General features: G+C 32.8%; 1 protein-coding gene across 2 annotated transcripts; it reads left to right on the top strand.

Moving 5' to 3' along the window:
* Window positions 1-2895: 2895 nt before the first annotated feature.
* On the top strand, window positions 2896-9066 carry LOC136222922 (GATA transcription factor 11). 2 transcript variants are annotated; one of them, XM_066010610.1, is made up of 3 exons: window positions 2896-3186; window positions 4231-4467; window positions 8000-9066. In XM_066010610.1, exons 2-3 carry the CDS (start codon window positions 4240-4242, stop codon window positions 8693-8695), a joined length of 924 nt encoding a protein of 307 aa, XP_065866682.1. In that variant the 5' UTR covers window positions 2896-3186; window positions 4231-4239; the 3' UTR covers window positions 8696-9066. The 2 variants fall into 2 exon arrangements, with proteins under 2 accessions (XP_065866682.1, XP_065866681.1); XM_066010609.1 differs by having other exon boundaries at window positions 2899-3191.
* The last annotated feature ends 12330 nt before the right edge of the window (window positions 9067-21396 follow it).

Below are 21396 nucleotides of genomic sequence, written 5' to 3'. Positions count from 1 at the left end.
TTAGCAGTATAACTCATAGGTATAAGAGCATGACCAATCACAATGAACATTCAAAGCTTAAGAGCATGCCTAATCAACTACATGCTCAATGAACATTCATACACATATTCAATGAGTTCTAGCTTCCTAAACAGAACATCAAACATAAATATGCTCCATACACATACGCATACTCAGTCAGTTCTAGCTTCATAAACAGTTCTATCCAACCGATCAGTTCATACCAATCATTTCATAGCAATATAACTCATATTCATGTATGGTTAAGGTATTCAACCAATCAGTTAATAGCAATACACATACATAACCCTTTACGATATACTTGCCACTTGGGTTATACTCATTGAAAAGTGAGCACGGTGATGAAGTTTGCGATGCTGTCACCACAAGTGCAAAACTTATACTGATAGCATCGAAAACCTATCACCATTCTGAATGCTTTCAATCAGATAACAAGACAAATGGAAGATATATCGTAAACATATCTCGACATCACACACAACAACATCATACATGCAACCAATCAGTTCAAACCAACATAATAATATATATACTCAATAAGTGAAAGAAATCTTCCCTTATGCTGAAGGCATGAACTGATTGACAATCTCTTCAGTCACCCTTCCTATGTACTTAAGCATTTTTACTATCCCTACAAATATTATGTTCAAATAAAAAGGAAACAAATGAGTTCATAACATTTTCAGCATCACACACTATATTGCCCTAGATTAAAAAATATAAAGACCCAAACTTTTCATTGGTGAATCTAATAATGAATACAATAAAATCAGTGTATCTAACCGAGAGATCTAACCTTTTCAACAAAAGGTTTGAAAATTAATAGATCCTTATTCCAGCTGCTGAAATCCACATACACAAGAGTAAATCGGATGAGGAAAAGATAGAGTAAGGAACAATGAAACTCTAATACATCCAGGAACGAAAAAAATATGGCTTACCAGTACCATGTTTTGATCTCAGTCCCAGTGATTGCATGTAGAAAGCAACCATGAAGATAAAGAGGGATGATAGGGATGAAGAGGGCGAAACCTAAAATGATGTTTGGGATGAGAGAGATGAGTTTATATATGAGCTGTGAAATTTCAGTCAAACGATTGAGCGCCTAAATTTGGTATATGTTTTAGTTAGCCGCGTAAGTGAAATTTCATTTGCCGTTTTTTTTTGTTTTTCCGCATACAATGACAGTCATTTATTACAAGTGTCATTTGATGAGTAAGTAAATTTTAACGAAAACACGCGTTTTCTTTGGATGACATAATTATGTCATCGAAAGGCCACATGTGAATAACGTTGGTTTAAATTTACGCATTCAGATGACAGAATTTTAAAATACTGTCATGAAAAATAATCAGACGACACAAAAATAAATGTCTGTCATTTATCTTGTGTCATGTGAAAGGGAAAATGACATCGTGTCCACAAATTTAATAAAAATACTCATAATTGTTTTCTAAAAAATATAGTAATTTGTATCATAAAACAAAGATGATTTTGTTATAGATTGACCATTTGGAAAAATATTTAGAATGTTATTTCACGAATCTTTAGATCTCTTACTTGACTTTAGTCATTTTACTTTTTCAAGACTCATGCAACATACTTTTTGCATGCAATTTGTTTTTTTTCCATCGAGTAATTAATTGACTGTGCTTTAAACAAGTTGGGGAGTGAGACATTTTAAACAAGTTAAAGAAGCTATCAAGACACATTAAAAAATCAAGAGATCAATGAAACTTTTAGGACAAGTTTACAAGACGAATAATGTATTAAATTAGATATTAAGAGCCTGTTTGGTTCAACTGTTAGCTAATAGTTGTTGCTGTTGCTGTTAGCTGTTTAATTATTAGTGTTTGATAAAATTATATTGAACTGTTGTTGTTAGTATTTAAAATGTCTAATATGGACATGTTTTGAATTAATCAACAAATAAATTATAAATAAAAAATGTATTACAGAAACTAATAAAAATAATCTAAATAAAAAAACAAAAATAAAAAATTTATTGAACGCAATAAAACCTTGTTCTTTTGGTAATTATGTTATAGAAATAGATATTTCATAGAAATAAAATGCATAATTTTGTCAATAACAAATAACTACAAACAACTATTAATGAAAAACTCAAAAAACGAGCTTTTCGTGAAAAGCTCCAAAATATTTCAGTTTTCAGAAAAAATACTAAACGTTGCGGTTATATAAACCTAACCAAACGCCATATCTCACGCGGTTTAGAGTGAAAACGCTAAACGCTCTTTCAAAAAGCTGAAATAACACCCTCTATATATGAGTTTTAGGGCCCGTTTGTTTTACCTACCGTTTGCTGTTGCTGTTTGCTGTTTGATGTTACGGTTTGCTGTTGGGAAAAACTGCTTTTCCAAAAAGCAGAGATTCTCTGCTTTTGTAAAAGGCTGCTTTTCAAGTGTAAAAAACAAACAGGAGGTCACTAACTAAACATCTAATGCTGATTTCCAAATGTAAAAGGCAAACAAGAATGTCACTAACCAAACACCTAAAACTCTTCATTTCGAACTAAAAAGGCAAACATGAGTACGAAAAGGAGCACCCAAACACCCCATTAGTATAATAAAAATACATTATCTATATTTAAAGATAATACTTTTTTTTTCTAAGGATAAATATTAATTACATAAGCTTTTTTATAGTAAATAATCCTGTTCAATAGGTTAATTTAGAGGGGCTTTTGACTAATATTTAAAATAATTCCAAAATGAATAAATATAAAGATTGTAAATCAAATCCTCCTCACAGTTCCCAATTATTCCATATATACAAGATATTCCTAAATTAAACAGCGTGTAATATCATGCGAGATACACACAAAAGAAAACCATACCCCACTTCAAGTTCATGCACCTGACCTCACTGAATCACTGCTCCTCTCACCTCATAAGAAACCTAAAAATCCTCATCTCAGACACAGAGAGATTCAAAAGGATTCTCATTTTTCCACTATTATCTTCTTCTTCTTCTCTGGTTCTGCTGTCTGCATTTAATTTGTACAATGTCTATCTCCATGCACTGAAACGCCGCCGATTTAACAGTCTATTTTGGTCGGAGCTCGCTCTTTTGTCCCTGCTCTAGGGTTTTCATGTGGATTACCTCTGTTTATGGCTTGATTTGGTCTTATTTACAGCTTCTTCTGTAAGGTTTGGCTGATTTTTTTCCTTCGAATTGCTTCATTTCTTGTTTTGCTTGTATGAATGTCAGTTGCATTGTGTTTATTTTGCTTTTCATTTTTACTTTTTTTTTCTGCTTGGTTCTCGAGAAAGTGACGGAAACTGGCGGTGGAAACTTTCGTATGGTTACAGCATTTTAATGTGAAAAATTAGAAAAAAAAAAAAATTATTAGTTAATGAGCACACAGGGCTCTGTTTTTTTTCTTCTTCAGTGTAATATTTATATTTCCCCCGCTAAAAAAAGAAGGATAAATGCGACTTAAAACTGGAATTTAATTTTTGACTTTTCGTTTTCCTGCATTAATTTTCTCGGTAACCAAATGAACCCGATGAAGTAGTATTTTATAATAATTAATAATTAATAATACTTATTGTTATTATTATTTGCTAATTTTAGCTGCTGCCTGTTCATTGGTTAAAACACGTCATAACAGCAGCGAAAGCGACATCGTATCGGTTTGAAAAGGATTTCCATGCGTGTTAATTCATAATTAAGCTTCTCTCTTAATTGTTTTGAATTGGAAAGATTAGCATAGTTAATATTCAAAACGCTTCTTCCTATTTTAGAAGACTCCTACCAACATTTTTCGTTTTCTCCCAGTTTTTAAATAGGAGTGTATACACAAGGAAGTATGTGTTTTTCCCTTTCATATGCAATGTATTACTTAGTTTTTTTTATGAAAGATGCAACGTGTTACTTGTTACAATGTATAAAGAGTCTGGCGTTTGAACCCATTTTTTACACAATTCAATTTTACTGAAACCTACTTGTGCTTTAATGTGGCTATCAACTTAACCTAGCCACGTCAAAGACATATAAAGCTTAACTGACATTTGTGTTGGAGTTGGATTTATTTTGGACATCTATAAAAACCTAAGTTCTCAGGTATTATTTGTTAAACAAGCAGCGTTGAACTTGAACCCACCCCTTTGCATTGGAGGAATTTTGACAATGGCTTTCAAGAAGAGTTGCCTGATCTTTTTCTTCTTTTTGCTTGATGGTTCACAGGGTAATAACATGAACAGTTCTTGGTTCTTTGACGAAAATTTTAATGGCGTCCCTGATGATTTTTTTGATGATGCCATGAAGTTTCTTGATTTCCCCTTAGAGGATGTGGATTCAAATGATGCTGTTGAAGATTGGGATGCCAAATTTCAACACCTGGTACCTCCAACATCAAATGTCTTGCCTGGATTCACTGAAAATAGTAACGAGCTGAAAGTTAAAAAAAGCTGCTCAATTTCGGTGAGTTTTATACAAGTATATGAATTTCTTTTCCTTGCCAAGAAGCAAACTGGAACCTACTATGCTTTATCCTTAACTATGTTACACGGAAACTCTTCTTCAATAAACTCTCTTCAATGGCTTTCCTTTTCCTAGCTATATCTTATTTTTGTAGAAATAATGTTTCCGTGCAAAGGATGCTTTTCCATTCTAGTAACATGCTGGATATGCAAAATTACAGTTAGAAGTTTCGTTTATCTTTTTGGTGTGAAATTATGTTTATTCTGGTCTATTTTTTAGATGTACTCGTAGCATGTTCCAAAAGTTACTGTCTACTCTGCCAAAAAACATGTTTGTCCTGAATTTTATGGGTACATTTTGCTTAATTTCATAGTGTATTTTAATAAGACCCTTGTCAAAGATATTCGCAAAATATGCTTCTACACAAATGCGGAAGAGTTCAGAAATAGTAATAAACTAAATGCATAAGTCTAGAGGACATGTATTGTTCGCTTATATACGACATTTAGAATTGGCTGGACAAGGAATCTACGAAGGATTAAAACACAATGCGTGGAAAAGTATTATTGCAATAGTTTATTCTGAGCATGCTTTCAGTAATGGTTGTGCGAAGAATCCCTATTATAGAACCTGGAGTTGCAAAGGGGTTTAGAAGTCTTAATTTGGTTGAGTACCTTAATTGGTCGGTGGGTGAACACTGAACATTATTCTAAAAAGGAAAATTAGCTATTTAAATTTTGAGAAACTTCCGAATCATGAAAATTCTTTTCTAATTCAACACATTTCATGTTTTGAGCCTAAGTGTTCATTTGATAGCCCACATGTGTTTATCGAATCAAAGAAACAACGTAATAATTCGTCTTATCAAAATTTGAAACATTGCACATTGTCTTTTTTCCTTTTTTTTTTTTTTTGAAAATAAAGGGAAATATATTAAGGGGAAACCAAAGCATTAAACAGAAACAGAGGGACAGAACCCCAGACTCCATGCCCAGACACAGAATCAACAGCTCGTGCAAGAACATGCGCCAAATGATTCACTGATCTATTAATAAAACTGATAGAACAGTTGACTAGATCCGAAAGCAAGAATTTGCGATGGGAGATCAAAATACCTAACAAAGACTCTGAATCTACTCCACTACGGAGGGCTGAAACAACAGTCTGAGAATCGGATTCAATAAGAACATATTTGTACCCATTATCCTTCAACCAGCTCAAAGCTTCCCTGACGCTCAAACTCTCAGCTAACAACTTGCACGAAAGTACACTGCAAGAAGCCTGATTTGGCAGCAATAAGATCACCTCGTTCAAAACCAAAACTAGTAGACTTGTTATGCTTGAAAAGCGCTGTGTAGATGTTACATTTTAGGAATCCCATCCGAGGAGGAGACCAGGACGTTGAAGGACTGCTGACATAGGACATGCTGATATAGGTTTGTCTGGCTTGCTTCCAGCTGCTCAAAAACACAGTGGCATTGCTGAACATAGTTCCCGCTGGAGATGAGTGTTTATTCCATAACACAGTTTTTCTGCTGTTCCAGATGCTCCAACAGATAACCGCTGCCAACTAAACAATCTGACGCGTTTTACTGCTGCAAATTAACCTCCATTGGTAGTTACACTGCTCAAATCCCCAACTTCTGAAAAAAGCCAAACTTGGTTTGCAAAGGCGCAACTGACCAGCGCATGATGCACATCTTCCATCGTATCACAACTGGACACCCATTAGCAATAGGAATATGTCGAGAAGAAAGGGCCACTGTGGTTGGAAGGCAGTCGGAGATTGCTCTCCAAATGAAATTTTTAACCTTCGGTGGGATGGAAATATTCCAGACAGAGTTCCAAACAGTGGCAGAAATTTGCGGAACAGCAATTACGCCCTCCCTTAAGCGTTTATAAGCGTCCCTGACTGAAAAACGACCTTTGTGATCCCACAACCAATACCAACTATCTGTACACAGCCGACGACTATAGGTGATTTGCTTTATGAGAAGCTTATCACTATCAGAGAGAAGGGAGGAGAGAGGTTCCTTATCCCAAAGGTAACCATTATGCATTTTAAGATCAGCAACAGTTAAGTCGTCCATCCCAATCGGACAAGGGCTGTCAACAAATGGATTAATACCCGGTAACCATGGCTCTTGCCATACATTGATGCTCATACCCGTACCAACAAGTCATCACGCACCGCTCTTAATAAGCTCGTGGGCAGCCATAATGCTTCTCTAGATGTAACTTGGATTGTGCTTAATTTCTCCTTCTAAAAAAGAGGAATTCGGGGAGTAGCGGGCTTTGTACACACGAGCTACCAGAGAATTAGGAGATGTAAGCAACCGCCACCCCTGCTTGGCCAACAAAGCAAGATTAAAATCCCAAAAACCATATCTTTTTCCCTTTTGTTATGTATTTTGTAATTAGTTTAATTGAGGGCATATAAGTTCTTGTTCGGTGTGTAGGCACATTTTTGCATATATTCGTGGGATGGAGTAAGTACATTATATATAGATGTTAATTTATATAATGAATTCGCTTAAAACTGTTTTGGCATAGGAAGGAAGAGCGGAAAACTATGAACTATAAATCTTCTTGTGTATATTTTAAGTTGCCTCCTTTTTATCTGCTGATGGTCTCAGGTAGGTTATTGGATTCATTATTCTGCAGAAATTTGAGCTTTGACGACTTTCACCAAACTTGATCAAGCTTACACTTGTTTACCTCTAGATGAACTATTTATAGATTGAAGATAAACAGTTTTACCAGAAATCACATTATTTGTGTTCATAAAGTTTTATCATCTCTTTGTGATTTTTAAATTCCTGTAGCTAAGAATTTTTAAGCACAGTTAATGGATTGTTTTTCTCATAATACTTGTATCTGACTATAATTTGGGAGTATTTTTCTGTTAATATCGTACTTGTACTTTGTTAATATTATACTTGTAACTTGTGTGTTCGCATCAACAATCTAATGTTGATAATACACAAACGGATGATTATTTAGTTAAAAACCAAGTAACCATAGAATTTATCATGCTAGTGATGTTGTTTCAATGTTTGTTTGTTGGGTTTGTCTCGAGCAAGAAATCACATGGGAAGCTTCCTTTTGGTTGGTATTTTCAATCTCTGTTAAAGAATATGTTGCTTCTCCCTTCATTTTTTTTGGAGAATGTTTTGCTTATCACTGATTAGTGTGAGGTTAACTTTTGATCATACAAGGGATAGGACGGAAATGACTATTAGACGTGATCGAACTTCTGTTTGCCTATGTATTCATATATTTTCAGTTGCTCTTCTTGACTATGATCTGACTATTCACTGTGGTCATTTCATACTTGTAATTTATGTCTAGAGAACTTTGTTTGGTATTTTTAATGGACTCTTACTTCTGTAAGAGTAGGATGCTTGTTGAGCTAAAATTTGTTATTATTTTTATTCGGGTGTTTCTAGATAGACGCAACATGTATTTCTCATGTGATTTATTTTCTGAAATTGGCTTTTTATTTGATGTCCACTGTGATGAATCTTCTCAGCTGAAACAGTGGCCAAGCACTGCAGAAGCATCCTCCAATAGAAGCATTCCCCTTAACTATGATTTGTTGGAAGGGAAATATTTACGGCCGTTCTGGACAACTTCCAGTCCAGTTTCTGTCCTTGAAAGCAGCAGCAGCTCGTCATCAGCAGAAAATCCAGCAGTCTATCACCCTAAATTACACATCCCAGTGAAACGTCCTCGAAGCAAACGCCCACGTCCCCTGAGGCGCACATTCCCTTTCATCTCCATTACATATGCTCCAAAACGAAAGGAATCATCCGAATCACAATCAGAGACATATCTTGACGAGGCACTTGCAAAGAAAAAGCAGCAGAAAAGAAAGAATCTGATGCTACTCTCTAGTTCCATAGAAACGAAGAAGCCCCCCTCGCAGCAGAAACCAGTGGAGATTAGAAAATGCACACACTGCGAGGTGACAAAAACTCCGCAATGGAGAGAAGGACCAATGGGGCCTAAAACACTTTGCAATGCTTGTGGGGTTCGTTACAGGTCAGGCAGACTCTTCCCGGAGTACCGTCCTGCTGCTAGTCCTACCTTTGTTCCTGCAGTTCACTCCAACTCTCACAGGAAGGTGATTGAGATGAGAAAGACCGGTAGGCATGTGCGTGGACCAGGTGCAAGTGACGGATATCCTCCGCTGCGGCCGTCGGAGTCAGAGCAGTACTCATTTTGATAGCACTATATTTGTTTGATTATTATTAATTAGGAGAGTAGGTTTGTAGCTGGGCATTGTCTAGTTGTCTAATTTTTTTTTTTTTTTAAATTTTTGTTGTCTGGTTGGTTTGTTCTTTTTGTACATTTGATGGAATAAGAAGTAGGTGTATGTTAGAAGATTAGATGTCAGTCTTCAGAAGTAGGAAGCTAAAACGTTTGTGTCTTTTGCTTATCTAAGCAAGTGACTGAACTAGCAATGTCAGGTCTAAATCTGTAGACTTATTAAATTTTTTTTTTTGTCTTTTATTTTCAGATGTTGCTATTTCGTTATTTTTTGTAGTCTCAGATTCATATAAAGATTGAACAGCTACTTGCTGCTAATTTTCTATACTTCTGAGATGAATAGCCTAGTATTTCTTGTGTCAAATTATTAGTACTCCGGATGGAGATGGGGAATTTCCGAATTTTTTTCTCATCTCGTGTAAGAGGTGGAGATGGATTTTTTTTTTCTCTGAAGTTGGGAAGGAGATGAGGAATGTCCTTTTAGTTCCGTTGGGGGGATTCGACAATTCTAGGAATTTCAAAATTATTAGTATTTCTTGTGTCAAATATTTAGTATTTCTAGGAGATGAATAACCCAGTATTTCTTGTGTCAAATTATTAGTAATCCGATGGAGATGGAGAATTTTTTTCTCATCTCATGTAAGAGGTGGAGATGATTTTTTTTTTTTTTTTTTTTTTTAATCTCTGAAGTTGGGAAGGAGACGAGAATGTCCTTTTCGTTCCGTTGGGGGATTCGACAATCGACTTTCTAGGAATTTCAAAATTATTAATAAAATAAAAAATTTAGTGTTTTTTTTTTTTTTCAATTTATATATGAGAACGGAGAGGAATCATTTTTCGTGCAACTCTAAATTTAATTGTTGTCAAGTACTAATCTTTAGATAAGATTCATCACTATTATCGGTAAAAGTTCAATACACAACTAAAGTATAAAAGAATTAATGCATATTAATGTTTTACTAAATAGAAGTATAAAAGAATCCATGGGCATCAATGTTTTACTAAATAGGTTAAATTTTAAGATTGGATTAAGATAGTCAAGATTTTAAGTCAGAATATATTAATTTACCAATCCGAAAATGACACGTGTGAGGCACAAACATGTTTTAATAAGTAGGTTGTAGGTTGAATTAATTAGGGTTGATTTAAATTTTAAGATTGGATTAAAGTTGATTTATTAGTTGGAAAATGATAAGGTATTTAAAATTATTATTATGTTTTTTTTACATATTAGTTTTAATAAAATGTAAAATTTTAGTTGATATATGAACATAAATGAATAGTGGTTTACTAAGGGATGTTTGTTTACATACTTTTCACTTTCTGTTTGTCTTTTCATTTTAAAATTTAGAGTTCTAGGTGTTTGGTTAGAAATCTCATATTTGTTTTTTTGACATGAAAAGTAGTTTCTTATAAAAGTAGAGAATCTATGTTTTCTAAAAAAGCATAATTTTCCAACAACAAACAACAAATCATAATAGCGAACAATAGATTAACCAAATAGACTTTAAATAGATTTTAGGGAAAAGTACAAAAATAAACCTTGTGGTTACACCTGTTTTTGATGGGCACCCTTGTGGTTTAAAAGTTTGCAAAATGGTACCTTAAGGTTCATTCCGTTAGCAAACACAGGCCAAATTGACTAACGGTGTTAAAAGTCAAATGGAAAAGAGTTAATTTATTCCTTATATTTATTTATTTCATAAATTAACCCCCTTATTATCTAATTATTACATACAAACCCCAAAATAAAAAATAAAAATCAAATACACCATCTTATCAATTTCTTTTTAATTTCTTTTCTTTCTCTTTCTCCTCTATGTTAATTTCTCTCTCTAAAACTAATTGAATTTCTCTCTCTCCTCTTTGTTAATTTCTCTCTAAAATCAATTGAAACCTTTTGTAAATTACAATTCATAATTAGTCGGAATTATTCAGCAGAAAAAAAAAAAGTGATGGAGACTGACAGACACTCCATTTGTCTGAAAAACGTCTGGTTGTTCTGCAACAGAACAGAATGAATTTTAAGGTAAGTGAATTTGGATAGACATATAAAATAGATAGACACCAAGGATAAGGAGAAGGGTAGTGAACCTTGAGTGCGAGGATTGGATACAGCACTGCATCTTGTGCGAATATCAAAGCTATCTCTTTTGTCTTTAGGCCCATTGAAGCAACCACCTACACATCAAAGTAATTTTGTTCCTCAGTTCGTAAGCATTATTATTTTGGATTATTATATATAGCTTTTGTGGTCAGATGCATGAAGAATGAATTGAATAATACTCCAATATCCAAAATATAAACAAATTCATGAACGCGGAATGCTGATAAAATGAATAAAAATTCCCAAGACAGAAGTTAGAGAAAAAGGAAAGAAAGAAAAGAAGAGTGAATTTGGGTAATTAAGGAGAAGGTTGATGATAGATAGATAGATAGATGGGATAGATGGTAATTCATGGCGATATATGAAGCTGCATTTTCATATATTAATCAAAACAGCAATTTCATTCAAAAAATAACTCAGCAACTTGTTTATTTTAATAAAATGAAAGTAGTAATAGAAATGAGGGAGAAAATGGGATGTAAAAAGAAAGGAAGGAGTTTAGAGTAGCTATCACTTAGCTAAACTTGCTTAGTAAAGATTAGATTTAAAGTTAAAGATTTGATTGGGTTAGAGTTAGACTTAGAGTTAATGATTAGATTTGGAAAGAGATGTAAATTTAATTGATTTTAGAGAGAGAAATTAACAAAGAGGAGAGAGAAAAGAGAGAGAAAGAAAAGAAATTAAAAAGAGATGGAGAAGATGGTGTATTTTATTTTTATTTTTAATTTTGGGGTTTGTTTATAACAATTAGATAATAAGAGAGTTTAGTTTATAAAATAAATAAATATAAGGACTAAATTAACTCTTTTCCCTTTGACTTTTAACACCGTTAGTCAATTTGGTCTGTGTTTGCTAACGGAATGAACCTCAAGGTACCACTTTGCAAACTTTTAAACCACAAATGTGCCTATTGAAAACAGGTGTAACCACAAGGTTTATTTTTGATTTTAGGTTAAGATTTTGAGTCTGAACATATTCATTCCCCAGTTCGAAAATGATATGAATATAAAAAATTATTACTATATGATGTGGTTGAATCCTGAAAGTCCATATGTCAATCTATAACTGCACATAATCAAAGTCAAAGGGAGTCTATTGTACAACGAACCCATTCTGATGTCTAAATCAGTTTATGGAAAAGATTGGAGATGAGCACAATCAATAAACAAATTTGTAATGTAAGCTTAATATAAAAATGAATATCGTTACCTTGAGCTGAACTTACTGTATTTATATTGATTTTAAGCTGTAAAATACGGTTACAGATTGTGGAGCGAGGTGGGCCACGTGTCTTCTTCTGATAGGAGAGAGTGTGTCCAGATAATGGGGCCTGATATTTCTCAAGACCATTTGGTTCGTGATTTCCAGGATTGAGTGATATTATGGCAACAATTAGATCATTGACTAGGTTAAAGGAGGCTTCCTGAGTCAAATTTTTGGTACGCATTCCTTTTGATATACCTACTTGAGGAGACATTACATCTTCTGTCTTTTAATAGTAGGTTCGACTTTCTGTGGCGTCACGTGACAGAGTTCTATTTATCTGATATCACTCTATATATATTCTCATATTTTTAAATGTCATTCTTAATAAAAGTAATAAAACTATATGTGAGGCACAAACACGACACGATTTGTCACCCATAATCAATATAATAACAAACACTAAACATTAGTCGGACGGATAGGCCTCTCGGAGATTAGTTAAGAATTAATCACATTTGTATTTTTGTATTTTCTTATTTGTTAATAAGCAAATATTATATAAATACAATTAAAATAGGTATTATATAAATACAATTAAAATAAACAAATATTATATAGTTTACTTTGTCAAAAACAAAGTAAGTATAGAAGACACCTGTATTATATATTTTTAAAAGAATATGTATTATATTTCTATATAGAAAAACACGTATATTTGTAACATATATAAAGTGAAAAATATACTAACACAACTCAAACAAGTAAACTAATATTGTCCATAAGTATTATAATTCATCAAAAACTATGAAACAATATCCTTAAAATTTTATATGGGAAAACACAAGTAACTAAAATATCCAAAAATGATAAACACAATTCACCAATAATCATAGGGTAAATTACACCAATAGTACCTGAACTTTACCCATTTCACACTTTGGTATCTAGATTACATTTTGTCCCAAAAATATACCCGAAGTAACAATGACCGGACAATTTAGTAAATTTTACTGGTAAATGACCGGTCAATGCAAGTTTGTCTGAGTAAATTACATCAATGGTACTTGAACTTTTCCTAATTCACACTTTGATACCTGGATTTTTTTTGTCCTAAAAATATAACTCAAGTGAAGGTGACCGGATAATTTAGTACATCTGATCGGTTAATGACCAATCAACGAGAGTTTGACCATTTTGAATTAAAAATTAGGACCTACAATACACCCAATTAACATAAAATTATAATACTACCCTTTAATATATATGTAGAGCTAAATGGTAGTATTGTATATGTTAATTGAGTATATGATGGGTCTAAATTTCTAATTTAAAATGGTCAAACTCACGTTGACTGGTCAAATATACTAAATTATCGATTCATCTTTACTTGAAGTGTATTTTTTGGACAAAATAAAATTTAGGTACCAAAGTGTGAATTAAGATAAAGTTTAGGTACCATTAGTGTAATTTACTCATCAAACCCGTATTGACCGGTAAAATGTACTAAATTGTCTGGTCATCGTTAGTTCAGGTATATTTTTGGGACAAAATGTAATCTAGGTACCAAAATGTGAATTAGGATAAAGTTCAGGTACTATTGGTGTAATTTACTCAATAATCGTATGACAATTTTAAAAATGAATTTTAATAAAAAAAATTTAATTTTATTTTGACCACCGCCTAAGCAGACCTGACGGCCTAGGGCCTTCTAAGCAGCAAAAAAAAAAAAATGACAACATGGGGCTAAAAAACATGATAACATCCGAACATTACTTCCAAGGACAAACCATGAAAATTCACAAGTTAAAGAATCAATTGGTATAAAAGCACAATCATGGAATGGTATTCCACATCCACTTTCTGATGGTTCAGATTGTCGGATCCAGCCATAATGACTTTATTAACACAAATTTGCTACTTTAGTAATTCTGTTGGGTTAAAACTAATGATTGGTGCACACACTCCTACTTTAGTGACTATAAAGATTTTTTTTTTAATCCATGAGTGCTCAATTGATATTTTGTTAGACTTTTGCTGAAAATTAAAGCTCCGCCATAAACAACTTCCTTAAAGTTTTCGATATTTTTAAGTGACTTTTAGATGCTCAAGCCATGCGGTCTCCATAAGATCCTTCCTCAAGTCCAATCTTATAAAAAAAATAGTGTGAACTATCCACGATTGTAAAAACGCTAGACTTTAGTCCAGCGAAACGGGCATTCGAGGATTAATTAGGATTCAGTCGGGAATTAATTGGATTTGTATTTTTATATTTTCTAATTATTAATAAACAAATTCTTATATAAATGGAATTAAAATATGTACATATAATACTATCTAAAAATAACAATATAAAATGATTTACTATAAAAACTATATATATTTGTAAGAGAAAAGTATAAAAATAAATTTTGTAGTTTGACCGATTTGCAAAACAGTCTCGTGATTAACAGTTTGTAAACATGAATTATGTGGTTTGTAAAATTTGCAGTTTAATGATATATGAGTATTTTTTTCGATCAAACAACACTTGTGCTTTAGTTAATTTGCATAGTTAGACTTTGTATTTTGAGTAGTTTGCAAAGCCAGTTTTTGTAATTGCTCCAAATCGTTCCCTTTTGGAGTCTATAGTCATGACAATAATTATTGATAGAATAACTGAGTTTGTAAACTGCACAAAGCACAAAACCCATGTTTGCAAACTTTTAAACAATGAGAATGGTCTTCATAAATCGGCTAAGCCATAAAGTTTATTTCTGTACTATTTGTAACATATATCTTTAAAATATGCCAACAACATTTAAAGAGCAATATCATTGAAGCAATGTAATCCACCAAAAAAACCACGAAACAATATCCTTAAAATATTAAACCATATCATCTAAACAAGTAAATAATGCATTTAAATAAAAATACTTAAAAATAATATACACAGTTCGCTAAAAAATGATTTGAGAATATTAAAAAATGAATTATACTAAATTAATAAATTAATAAAATAAAAAAATAAAAAATTATTTTTTTATAAGCCAAAAAATATCTGATAAAAAAAATTAGAATAGATTCTCGATTTTGAAATGTAAACGTGACTTAGATAGTCATATCGGGTTTTTTTCCCTTAAAACACTGAACCTATCTTTCCTACACAAATAATCCTTATTCTTACCTAAGTATAATAATGGGCAGAAACATGGCCGAACTCCTGCAAACCCAACTAGCATCAAAGGCTTAGTAATCTCTTCAATTTTATTTTTAATAGTCCAAGTTGCCCAATTATTATTGTTGTTTTAATTATAAACTACTGTTAGAGATTTTGATGCAACATTTATAAAATCTATCTTTAGATAAAATGTTTAAGATTTGACTACAAAATCCAAATTTAATAATGAATAAGATAGAAGTAATATTAATAAGAAGCATCTAAAACTCACAACTACAAACCTAACATTCAAAAGCAAAATCAAATAATAATAATGGTGAATGAGCAAATTCTACATGCTTATTAAGGTGCGTGTGATCAAGACTGATATAGGTTTTTATTTAAAAATATAGAAATGTTCTCATGCACCTTAATAAGCAAGTGATTTTGCTCATTCACCTTTAGATATATGCTTATTAAATCTAAGTCTCATGATGCTTTGAATCTCCACCTTAAGATTCTAATAATCCTAGATTTAATAGTGAATGAGCAAATTCTACATGCTCATTAAGATACATATGATGAAGACTGGAATAATGAATAAACTAAAAACGACATAAAAGTAAAAAGAAAATTTAATAGTTACAATTATAGATTGGATTGATTATATTTAATGGATTAATTATATTTTGTACATCCTTATGCAATATGTCTAGAAATTTTAATGTGCACATAATGCACTACGACCATATGTGCACTAAACCAACAATTTAATGTTACATAACCAATAATTTAATACATTAACAAATATTTAATTGGAAAAAGATATTTTTTTGGTGAATAAAAGTTTAGGTAATGGTGTTTACCAGTCCCGAAATCATGACAAACTACAGATTTCTATGAGGATTTAAAGTGAAATTTACAAATCAAATTAATTATATATAAAAGTGCTGTATTTTATTAGTTTAAACGTAACATGATATTAAATTATTGGTTTTAACGTTTGAATATATAATGGTTGTTTGAATAAAATGAATAACTTTTATTATAATTTTTGACATTATCCTTTAACCAAGTTAGATTATAATAGCATGAGAAGAATTTGATAAGTTGGTCCTCATTGTTAGAAACGAACATGGTTACAGAAAAACCAATCGGAAATTGAAACAGAAAATGAACTGTGCTGTGGAGGAAGTCACTGCCTCGAAAGCGATTTCGGCAGATCGAGGTGCAATTTGAAATCTGGTCACCCCCAAGGTTAACATAGAGACCTTCGAACTTGTGCACTCAAAATCGAAGATAATGGAACAGCAAGAGTGTTTAATTGCGCAGAAAGATTGTGAAGAGAAGAGATTAAAAAAAATGGTATTTCTTCAAAGCTGAAAACTTGTATTTATAAGCTTGAAAAATAAGAACGTTAGGACGTGTATATAAACATTAGAACGTAGAGGCAGAACATGAAGAAAAACCAGGATCCGTTTTTGGCTAAATAAATTGTTGAAGAAAACTTCAAAGGAGTGAAACGGATATTGTGAAGAAAATTAAAAATAAAAATAAAATTCGGATCCAGTCCCGTCGGGACGGATGTCGAGCGAGCGCACGCGTATGGTATATTTGCTAAAACTCACTAAACACAATTTAAAAGTTTATAAAGCCCAACTGTTTATATACCTTGGAAACTTTGATAAGTTTCCCATGTGGGATAGAAAAAGAGCTCCTAAGAGCAAAATCACAATTTAAAAATATACCCACACATATCAAAGCCATTTTCTCACAATCCCTCACAATAAATCAAAGCCATTTCCCACAGATATTTATTGCCTAGGGCCTCCAAAATATTGGAGATTGCCCTACATGTCGGTCATGTGATAGCTAAACCTAGAAAGGAAGAGATATACCGCCGACGTGTGATATACATTGTTTTGTGGACGTGTGTGTGTGCAGAGAGTGAAAGGCTGCTTCCGTCGATGTGTTGAGATTCAGAGCATCAAAATAATTTCCATCGACGTTCGAGTGTAGAGAGAGGGATCTACGACGTGTGATCTACATCGCTTGTCTATCGTGGGCGTGCACGCGCAAAGCGTGTAAGGTACGCACCACAACTTCCATCTATGTTTTGAGATTCAAAGCTACAAAATAATTTTCCATCCACATTCGAGTGCAAAGAGAGTGATCTACGACGTGCGATCTACATTGTTACGTGCGACGTGCAGAGAGAGCGACGTGCGATCTACATTGTTTCATGGACGCGTGCGTGCAGAGAGAGAGGTATGTACCACACCCTCGATATATGTGCTGCTGAGATTAAGAGCTTTTGAATAAATTGGGATATATTATGGTAACATTCACAAAAAAATTATTTGAATTGTAAGTCTGTGAAAATTAGTATGAGCAACAAGCTTAATCAGTAATCCCATTGATATGTTGTATTTAGTTTAATGATGAGATATGTTGATTTTGTAATGTAGTATGTTAATTAATTATTGAGATGTATTAAATATGAGTTCGTTGAAATCCAAATTGAAAGGATTCAAATCCATTTGTGAATTTAATCCTTAACTTTAAATTAGGTTGAAATGCTTTATGAAAAATGTTATTGTTATGCAGCAAATCCTCAACTTCAAATAAGTTTGCTTGTCGTTTTTTTATGCAGCAAAATTTAATTTAAAAAGGAGTTACTATTATTGTTATATTGCTATTTTGGAGTTACCTTAATATCTAATGGTTAATTAATTTGTAACATCAAATTCATTAGTATTCTATTGCGTCAACTTAAATTTAATCTTGACATTGTTATCACTAAAATTATTTAAAAATAAAAATCACATTTCAAAGCATGTAGAACACATTTTCATTATACAACTTATTTCTTTTCAATGAAATGGTCAATTGACTACATTTTAAACAAGTTTGGGAAGCTATTGACACATTTTAAGCAAGTTAAGGATGTCTATTGAGATGCTTTGAAAATTGAAGGGTAAATCAATTTTTTTAGAAAAATTTCTAGGGCAGGTGATATATTAAGTTTTTTCTTTTTTTTTTTAATGAAAAATATGTATGTATATGTATTATGGGAAAAGGAGAAAGTGTGCGAATTAAATCACAATACAAGGTCAACAAGTGAAACCGTGTGTTTTTTGCATTTTAACTTCAATTCCTTTATGTTTTTGTAATTATTTGAGTTTTTCCACTTGAGTTTCGAAATTATTAATTTTAGATATTATTTCCATGTTTTTGAGGGTCAACCTTCCAAAAGCAAAAAAACATGTAAATTCTTTTTTAAACATGCATTACTTAGTTTAATAAATAGTAGTAGGTGATGTCGATCTAGGGATGTAATCGAGCAGCGCGAGCCAAACTTTGGTCTGCTAGTTAGAAAATTGACGAGTTCAAGTTTAATATTCTGTTTGTGAGTTGCTCGTGAACTTATTAACGAGCACCTTCATGAGTTTTGCTCGTGAGAAGCTCATTATTTTAGTTCATGAACTTCGCTCTCGAGCAACTCATTAATTATTTCTATTAATTTGAATTTTTGTTGACACAAAACTACATGGCTTTGAAATCTATAAAACTAAAGTTACACAAAACTAGGTTGTTTTACATTTCTCTTTTTATAGGAATATTATTATTGGAAAAAAAACCAAACCAAACTTGCTCACAAGCGTGTTCATGAACATTATAATCAAACTTTCTCATGAACTTATACATAAATTTATAATCGAGTCTGCTTGTAAGCTTTCGAGTCAAGCTTTGTTGTGTTTAAGCTCGACTCATTACAAATCGAGCCGAATATCGAACCGCTCATAAGCGACTCAGCTCATTTACAAGCCTATGTCCATCCAAAATCCACAAACTTATTACTTAGTTTCACAGTTGACAATATCCAAATTTCTTCATTGATAGGATTTAAAGGCCTCATTTTAGGCTGTGAGCTTTACATATATTTATGTTTCACATTTTAAATACCAAGTTCTTTTTTTTTTTTTCCATATTGAATTTTTCAATGGGTGGATGAGTTTTCGAAGTTTCTCTTATATGAACCAAACGCTATATATTCAGAGAAGGTAATAGAGTGGCTGATAGATAAGCACATCATGATTTGGATACATTTTTTGGGTACTCTTATTTCTGATGACATTTCTTGCATCATTGAATGCAAATACTAATTTTCCTTTAAGGCTTGTATTCTTTATTCTATATTATTATTATTTTTAATAAAATTTAGACTTGATGGCTTTTATCCTTCTTTGGAGGTATCAACCTAGTTGTGATTTCTTAGTATTCTCTTCTTTCATCTTCAACCTTTTACTAAAAATAATCAATTTCAGTAAAAATAATTTAAATAATTAAATTAATTAAAATATATAAATATTTTTCAATATAAAGGTGCATAATTTCACATTTAAAATTGATAATCAATGTATTGACTTTTATAAGGCTTCAACTCCATGAATACTTTTTTCCGAAGTAATTTTAGAGGAAAGAAAATTTGTTTTGCCTCGAGTAAATTTTGTTAAGTATTTATTTGGTTCAATTTTGATAACTGTATGTTGTTATTGTTGATTTTTTTGTTAACTTTTATCTGTTGATAATTAATGTTTAGTTAAGTTATAATGAATTATTTTTTTTGAAGCTAGAATAGCAAATATAGATCTATACTATATAAACAAATTAAAGCAATTATATAACATTAATTTTAGTAAAAAATAATTTAAATAATTTAATTATTTATTATATACTATTTTTCAATATAAAGGTAGTTAATTCCTTTCCATATTTAATGGATCTATCCACAAATTAGATGGATACCCTAATTGGTTGTAGATCATCTAACACAGGTTGCTTATAAATAGATTATATGACCTCAATTTACTACTAACACCTAAACCACAAAGAGTATTATCAATACCGAGGTCACACCTCCAATTACACTTTTCTGGTCTAACTCCATGAACTGTAGTAGCCTCCCATTCTACAACTGTAGGTAGACCTACAATTTGTGTGTGTCTGAGCAACAACAAACCTTCCTTCGTCATCATGAACAACTGCATTGACACTAAACTGGCCTATATCAGTAAAAATAGCAGCATCTACGTTGCATTTATATGCACCTTGCGACGGACCATAAGGGGGAAATACCCAGCACTTGTATGGGTAAAGCACAAAAGATGGTCCACTTCATGCTGACCAACTTTATCTTCCCCAAACTCACCTCAGCTTCATCCGCATCAAACTTCGAACAGTGCTTCATTTGGCATATGTTGACCTGCACTCCGTTCAATCTTCCCGTCTTTCTAGTTGGAGCGTTTCAACGAAGTGGTAAGAAACTCCGCTTGGGCTCAATCATTACAAAAATTATACAGGACAAGCAAATAGAGACGGTGAATGAGACAAGCACATTGGGAAGTGAAATTACTGCAGTCCTGCTGGATGGACTATTGTATAATCAACCCTTGAAGGGTTATGAAGGAGCTGGAGATGCTGAGGAAGATGAAGAAGATGAGCAACAAGAAATTGAGCCTGAAGCTGAGCCTGCAGAAGACGTTGAGGCTCATACTGAGTCACCTGAGACAGCTCAGCCTGAGAGAAGGAAGAAGAGGAAGGATGTAGAAACCTGCTCCAAGGACATTCATGCTGTCCCAAAGAAAGTAAGGCTTTCATCAAGAGAAAAAGCTAAAGCCGACAAGGCTAAGGAGCATGCTGAGAAAAGAAAGAGGCAAGAAGAGCCTGAGGATGAGAACGAAGAAACTCCAGAAACCCCCTTAAAGAAAAAGAAAAAGGGTAATTCCTTAAAGATAGTAGAAGCTGTCCCACTAGCCTCTACTCAACCTGAAGGTCATGGAACTGACCAAGAAAAGGAAGCTGTGGAAGAGACTGAGCAACATGTTGAACACCAAGAAGTTAATACTGAGCAAGAAGAATGTCCCAATGTTGAAGAACCTCGGGATGATACTGAGCAGAGAAAGAAAGAAAGTAATGCCATTGAGGGTCCTTTTGAGCAACCTGTAGAAGAGGAAACAGTTGCTACTGAGTCCTGTGAAGGTATTCGAACTGACCATTCACCGCCAAGAGCTGAGACGCGGCGAAGACTAAAAAAGAAGGCACAAAAGCAGATTGATCTCATGGACGACTTTCCCATTGATGAGCCTGAAACTGACCTCTCTACAATCCAATTCCAGTACTTCTCAAATGAAACTGAGTCACCACC

The sequence above is a fragment of the Euphorbia lathyris genome, chromosome 3, assembly GCF_963576675.1.
Source record: "Euphorbia lathyris chromosome 3, ddEupLath1.1, whole genome shotgun sequence".
Classification (NCBI taxonomy): Eukaryota; Viridiplantae; Streptophyta; class Magnoliopsida; order Malpighiales; family Euphorbiaceae; genus Euphorbia; species Euphorbia lathyris.
This window is presented reverse-complemented; position numbering and strand designations above follow the sequence as displayed.

What these genes read in the sequence shown, in the direction of transcription:
- LOC136222922 (XM_066010610.1), top strand. Translation starts at nt 4,240, where the DNA reads ATGAACAGTTCTTGGTTCTTTGACGAAAATTTTAATGGCGTCCCTGAT. An exon ending in AAAAAAGCTGCTCAATTTCG is followed by an intron (nt 4,468 to 7,999) that starts GTGAGTTTTATA and finishes GAATCTTCTCAG; the next exon opens with CTGAAACAGTGGCCAAGCAC.